The sequence below is a fragment of the Passer domesticus genome, chromosome 14 (assembly GCF_036417665.1).
Source record: "Passer domesticus isolate bPasDom1 chromosome 14, bPasDom1.hap1, whole genome shotgun sequence".
Taxonomy (NCBI): domain Eukaryota; kingdom Metazoa; phylum Chordata; class Aves; order Passeriformes; family Passeridae; genus Passer; species Passer domesticus.
This window is the reverse complement of record NC_087487.1, coordinates 10,585,298-10,592,225: the sequence shown is the minus strand read 5'-3', so window position 1 is coordinate 10,592,225 and position 6,928 is coordinate 10,585,298. Positions and strand designations below refer to the sequence as shown.

Sequence of the window (6,928 nt, the reverse complement as noted above, 5' to 3'; positions counted from 1 at the left end):
AAAGCATCAGAACTTTTTTTTCAGAGGCCTTCTTACATATTGCAAAGTCCAATTTTTTTCCCAACTGATCTTTTACAAACATTTAATATGAACTGTTACTACCAAGTAACAGTTCTCCAGCTGTAGTCTTTTTCCCTCTCCAAATTCCTGCACTGTTAAGAGTTATGGCATTAAGTGAGATGCAACCACAAAGATTTAACATGTGGGAAATCACTGTCAGGCTTGAAAACCAAACCCCTCCTTTTCCAAATCACAAGGCTGCTGAGCAGCAGCTAAAAAAACCAGCTCCCTAGGAGCTGTTTGTATATATTTTGCCACAATGCATTTGGGATTGGTTTTCTTTGAAATGTTTCACCACCTAAATACTGCAAGGAAGCAGTCAACAGTGACTTTGGTGGCTTAATTAAAAGTCTAAATTATGTAGCTTATTAATTTCCCTATATGATAAATATTCTTAAATACCCTCCCAGTAGGAAATTCACTGAAGCACTTCAGATTTTGACTAAAAAATAATTAGAGAGGGTTTGAATTATTTTCCTGTATTTAAAAGCTAGGTTCTAAGAAGATATGCCAATACTTTAGTCCTTGAATAGTCATCAGAAGTTCCAGTTCCATCACTCTCCTCCTTTTTGGTAATGTAAAGGAAATTTAAAAGCTAAAGGATCACAACTCCTCCCTATTTATAGAGTATTTCAAGACTGATGAGGTTTCAGCAGAGGAGTGACACTTGATGTTCTCAAACAAATTGAATTTCATGGAATAATTTTCATGTTCCTACTGCCCAACATCAGCAGGATGTGGCACTGTCTAAACAGAGTCAGGCTTCTTTTTCTAACCAACTTGTTTTTGTCCTTTGCCACCACACTTTTCCAGTTCCTTCCCTAAAGGGTACTTGACATTTATGATTTTTTTTCCTGCAAGTACGAGGCAAATCACTTCTGAAAGTTACACATTTCTCCCCCCTCAGTGTAGACATGCTCTTCTCATGTAATTCAAGCTGTAAGTCACACAGAGTAAGCTCCTGCTCATGCCAGGCAGATGTACAGAAATATAAACAGTGATAACCACTCCAAATCCTACAGGCATTTCCCAACCACATTTGTCCCTTTTGGTCTTGAAAAAGGTTCAGGCCTGAGTCACTGCAAGACTGAGCAGAAGGAACACTCCCCATGATCACTCACTCCCATCACAAGGTGGTCACATCTGTTTATTTTGCTAAGAAATGAGTCACAAGCAGAACTACTGAAGAGTAGTAACACAGCTAAAAAATAACTGTGTGTAGTTAAGTATATGTCAAGAAACAAAGTTTCCCAGCTTTTACAATTTTCTCAAAATTATTTTCTTCTTTCATATACTAAGATTTGGTCACATTTTCAAAACACCAAGCTTCTCTAGAAATGTCTCTCAGTTTGCAGATCCAGTCACACTTACAGACTCAGTGCTGCTGTTACTTGGCATTAGAAAGGTGCAAGTACATCTGGAATATCTGCCCATTCCCTCCCAGCAACAGCAAGTGATGCAGTCAGGAGAAGCAGCTCCTAATTAGTGAAGAGCTATTTTTGACTCATTTGCTCATTAATCCCCTCACATGTCTGGCAGCTATGACACTTTTCACTTTTTTACCTCCCTAGCTTCTGGTGTTGGCCAAAGTTGTGATACCTCAAAGGCTAACAGCTACTTTGATCCAGCGCAGCAAATTCTACTTTTCTGCATAAAGAGTTACTTAAGTTCACCAAAATAACCTTTCAGACTGAGACGGAGAGCAGAAGTCTGTAAACAAGAATAAATTTATTTTAGATTCTTTAAAGATTTAATGATATACAAAATGTATACAGTATTATATCCTTATAACATTTTACCTTTCCCCATCAAACATAAAACACCATTTAAACAACTATTGTGTTCGTGCCTTAGGTCTGTATCTATAAGATACACTACTGAATAAAAAATTTATAGAGCTATATACTGCCCTTTTAATTAAAAATTACAAATTAGTACCTATGTAACAAAAAAAAAAAAAAATCGCAGCATGAAACTTCAGTTGGACAACAGGTTCTTTTCTTGCTGAATGCTCAACAATATTTGGGACAGTTAAATTACATTTTATTGGCATGAAGGTGCATTGCAATCTCCCGTACTTTACACAATGCTAATCCAACCCTAGTCTCTCTTAAGTAAGTACCACAAACAACATAACATTAAAGATGTTTTCTACACAATTTTAAATACATTTACAAGTTATGTGTACATTCGGTTTCGATATACTGGTTTTAGGAGATCTTTGGAAGGCAGAACTTCTGAAGCAGTCACTACGTACATACAAGGGAAAGCACTTCCAACTTGTGTTCTTACAAGGCAACTTATTTGGACCAGCACAAACTAATTCTTCTATTAAATATGATTATACCAGTCTATCATGGCTTTCTTACTATTTGACAGTGACTTGATAAAATTGAAATGTGTAAAACAAGAAATTTCATTATGCACAATTCAGGCTCTATTTCACAAAACAAAAGCAACCAAGCCCAGTTTTACAGTCATGAAGCTGAAAGAATCCTGATTCAGGAGACTCTCTCTCTTGTGGAACAGATCAAGTTCCTACCTTCAACTTCAGTCTATTGGCATCCTATATACACCTCATTTGGCTCTGTCCTCTTCAAAAGGCTAGATTAAAAGACACCTGGTGAGAAAATATTAGTGGAACACTTCTGAAAACACTCTAAGAATACTCTGGCATTACAGAGGTAGGTGCTTTCTCCTGGTTTTGCTCATTGACAGTAAGACAAATGCTTTACCTCAAAACATCAACTACCAAAATCCTTTTGGTGGAAGGCATATTTCCCACCACAGGACTACAGGAAGAAAATCCTCCACTAAACCAAAATAAAAAAAAAATAAAACTTTCTGCTTAAAAAGCCCCTTTAAAAACACATCTTAAATACTTGTCATTATTCCACCTTTAGAAGGATCAGCTGCCACGCTGCTCTGTAGATGGTTATCACAAGTCATAAAATCCGCAGATTATGGACCAGCCAAAATTCCACTTATAAGACAGTAATCCTTGTTTTGACAAGTCTTTCTTTTCATTATAGTGAGGGAAAGGTAAGTGACAACTTTGTGAGGTTCCACGAAGTTTGAATGAAGCCACTGAGTTGGTCACATCATCAGAGCATCAGACGAATAGAATTGGCCGGGTCAGAATCTTTGGTGCAGCTTCCAGGCTGAATCGTCAATTCAGGGGCATCGTCCTGAGGAAATATGATCTTGTCAGGTGTGTAGTCATTCCTCTTCAGATCTGTACAAACAGAACAAAGTCATAATGATTATTATGTCTTGAGCTAGTGGAATCAAGGGGGCATAAACGTCTAGCAAAGAACTGGACATGTCAATGCACTTAGGAAGGTTAATTCCAGGATATGCACTGTCAATAAAGGGATGTTTCTATCACAGGTGCAATTAGAAGCCTAAAGTCAAATTACAAAACTGCTGTTTATTACTTGTTCCACTTTCACAGCATGCCTTGACTATTTCATTATGTATCATACAACATCACACATCAGTGTCTCAGAAGGAGGCTCCTGCAGCTCTTACCAGGAAGTTTCAGTTTCCTGCAGCAGGAATTACAGTGGTGCTTTGCTCTGAAGTTTTTTATTGCATCCTCTCCCAGATTGGCTGGGCCAAACACCATATCGTATGACCTTAGAAACAAAGTGCACATAAACATCACTTGCACGTCTTCTCTTTCCAGTGAAAATTTTAAAATATTTCAAGTCTTTCTTTAGCCTTACCTTTTCTCCCCAGCTTTTATCACAGAGGGATCTGTCAAATTTTCACCAACACCTTCAGACAGCACATGAAGAAAAAGTTAAATGTGATACACTTCTGATTACATAAATATACTAATATTAAAAAGCCTTGGAATCCTTAGCTATGACTTCTCAGCTTTTCCAAGAATAAAAACAGAAAAACCCCCACAATAAATGCAACCCAAACTATACATGATTCTCTACTCTTAGAAAATTGCTCCTAAGCAAGTACTTTATATTTCTCAGATTTCTTCCATCTATTTTTGCATTTCCTAGCTTGAGTTTTCACCCATGAGAAAAATGTCCTGTACAGTTCTCACTGCCAGAATATCTGGCACAGAGTTCAGGATAAAGCCAGCCTACCACATTGGCACTACAAAATGTGCCAAAAAATAGCATTTTTATGGCACATTTCATTAGGAAAAGATGGATATATTTATATTCTCTGTGTTGCTGTAAGATTTAATACCATACTAGAACTAAAAAGCTGGTGAAGGGTCTGGAGCACAGGTCCTGTGAGGAGCAGCTGAGGGAGCTGGGGGTGTTTATCCTGGGGAAGAGGAGGGAGGCTCAGGGGAGACCTCATCACTGTCTAGAAATACCTGACAGGACACTGTAGCCAGGTGGGGGTCAGTCCCCAGCAGCAGGGCAATGAAATGGACTGAAGTTGCACGTGGGGAGGTTTAGGTTAGATATGAGGTAAAATATATTCACTGAAAAGGTTGCCAGGCACTGTAACAGCTGCCCAGGGAAGTGGTGCAGGCACCACCCCTGCAGGGATTTAAAAGCTGTTCAGGGGTGGCCCCTGGGCACGTGGAGTGTGCTGGTTTTGGCAGTGCTGGGTAAAGCTGGACTCTGATCTTAGAGATCCTTTTCCAATAATATAATTAAATGAGAAAATCATAGATCCTAGCTAACTAGAAGAAGAAGCACTACATAATGCTTGTTGCTTATTACAAACATATAAATTCTTAACAAAATGCTATCAAAGAAAAACCCACACAGACCTTGGCCCCAATCCAAGTTTCCAAGTCAGGGCATTACCTTGCAGATCCAATACCAACAGTTCTCCTCTGGTATACTCATAGGTCCAGTGGCTGAAGGCCAGCATAACCTCCTCCAGCATGTTAGTTGGGATTATTTCATCCCCATTATTGTTATTATATTTTCTAAACTCTCCAGTCATACACTCTTCAACTGCAAACCACTGACCAGCAGAATGGCAATATAACAGGAAAACTTCCAAGAACCTGGAAAAATACACTTAATTAATATAGATCCAAAATAGGGATCTAGCATTACTATTAGATTTTTATTTGATTTATTAACAATTTAAATAACTTTAAACTTATTAAAGCCATTTAGATTATCCTACTAGATTAGAATCAGTGCAGAAAATATCAGTGAAAAATACTGCCAAGGACAATTCTGCTTGCCACATTCACAGCAATATTCCAAGACATATCCACGTATGAGTATCTTAATATATTTGATGCATCTGTTAACAGCCCTGTAGGCATTGCCCTGAGCCAAAAGCATGCAATGTAATGACAGTTTAGACACACTCACCTTGGAGAGTATGGGATGGATTTGGGCTTCATCTGGTTGAATGCAAAGGTGAGCTTCTGTGCTGCTCTCTGCTGCTGAATTTCCTGTGAGTCAAACCCACACCTCATTAGCTGCTTAACAGAACAGGGAACAGCAGAGAGCCAAGCAGGCAGTGGGAACAGTGTCTATTCCCCCAATACAGAGTAACAGGTTACTTGCTTTTTAAATTAGACCTGTATTTTAAGAATTTGAGCTCTTTGATTAAATAAGCCATCCTAGAGCAGAGTTTTTAACTCTTTTGCACATACAGAACCCCAGACTAACTTTTTTTCTTATTCTAAGAGGTATATACTAGTTTACAGGTGGGAAAATAATTCTTGTTTAAATATAATGCCTGTCCAAGTTTAATAATTGACAAAGATAGAACTTACTCTCAAGCACAAGTGCAACACAGTGTCCTCCTTATAAATGCTTGACCAAGTATTCACAACTTCAGGAAGAAAAGACTTGATGATATACAGATGTCCCGATTTCAGGATGTCGTATTCTGACCACGTGCACACAACTTTGAGAGCTCGACGTAAGCCTCCTCCCATCTCCTCTTTACTTAAAAATTCAATTTTAGCACAGAGCCCCAGCTGTGACCAGGAGGACATGCTGTTGTTCAGGATGCTGGGCGAGCTCTCTTCAAGGCGGTACACAGTGACCGGTTCACCTGCGGCGCAGCACAAACGCAATCACTGAACTGCATTTACCAGGTTTGAAATCAAAAGCACTGAAAACACACCATTTCTTACAACAAGCTGCAGTGTTAAGTCATTAAAACATCTTGAATTAGCAAAAAAATTTAAACTGCCCAGTGGGATGACCCCTCTGCAGCTTTTTTCACAGAGCTGCAAAATTTGTCCTCCTGTTTAGCAGCACTAAGAACTTTGAATAAATGTTTGTTCACAGTTCAAACAAGTGAAGACAACTTAAAGGAATCCGTCCAGAATAGTTTGTTATAAAACTGTCAGTACAATACTACCATCACTGTGACACCATTTCTCAGGACAACTATAATTAAATCTACATTTCATAATCGAGTTGCCCTAGAAAAGGTGTCATACTCACATATATTTCTGAGCATTCTAAGACACACTTCTTTGAGTTCATTAAGACTTCAGTTTCACACTTGCTGTGAGAAACTGTGAAGTTTGCCTTGATTCTTCTACATTAGAAGGATCAAACTAAATTAGAATCCATAAAAGCTTTGCTTTTCTTCTCCAAAAGACCACAGAAAACCAGCAACAAGAAATACAGTTCTTACCTCTTGGAGGCACAGGAGTGAATGGAATGCTCTGTGATAATCTCATCAGGTTATTTCTTTCTACAGCTAGAGGAAAATTACAGCATTTGTTGAAGTTGAAGGATCTTATAATGTCAATAAAAATACAAGCATTAGTTTGTATGAGGGACTGACCTGAGTAATAGTAGTTGATATCCATGATAGGCTTGAAAGGAGAAGCAATGCCTGAAAAGAGATTAAAGAGAAAAAAAGAAAAAAAGGGATACTCTAGCTACTAATTTATGTA

At 38.3% G+C, this 6,928-nt stretch overlaps 1 protein-coding gene across 1 annotated transcript in view; it reads right to left on the bottom strand.

The window, feature by feature from the left end:
• Positions 1-1,769: 1,769 nt before the first annotated feature.
• TRPM7 (transient receptor potential cation channel subfamily M member 7) overlaps positions 1,770-6,928 on the bottom strand; it is a 52,629-nt gene continuing 47,470 nt past the window's right edge. Inside the window, exons 33-40 of the mRNA XM_064389569.1 lie at positions 6,817-6,867; positions 6,664-6,729; positions 5,786-6,069; positions 5,376-5,458; positions 4,851-5,056; positions 3,789-3,840; positions 3,592-3,698; positions 1,770-3,295 (exon numbers count right to left, since the gene is read on the bottom strand). Coding sequence (XP_064245639.1) covers positions 3,165-3,295; positions 3,592-3,698; positions 3,789-3,840; positions 4,851-5,056; positions 5,376-5,458; positions 5,786-6,069; positions 6,664-6,729; positions 6,817-6,867 — 980 coding nt within the window. The 3' untranslated portion in view covers positions 1,770-3,164. The remainder of the gene's footprint in view (positions 3,296-3,591; positions 3,699-3,788; positions 3,841-4,850; positions 5,057-5,375; positions 5,459-5,785; positions 6,070-6,663; positions 6,730-6,816; positions 6,868-6,928) is intronic.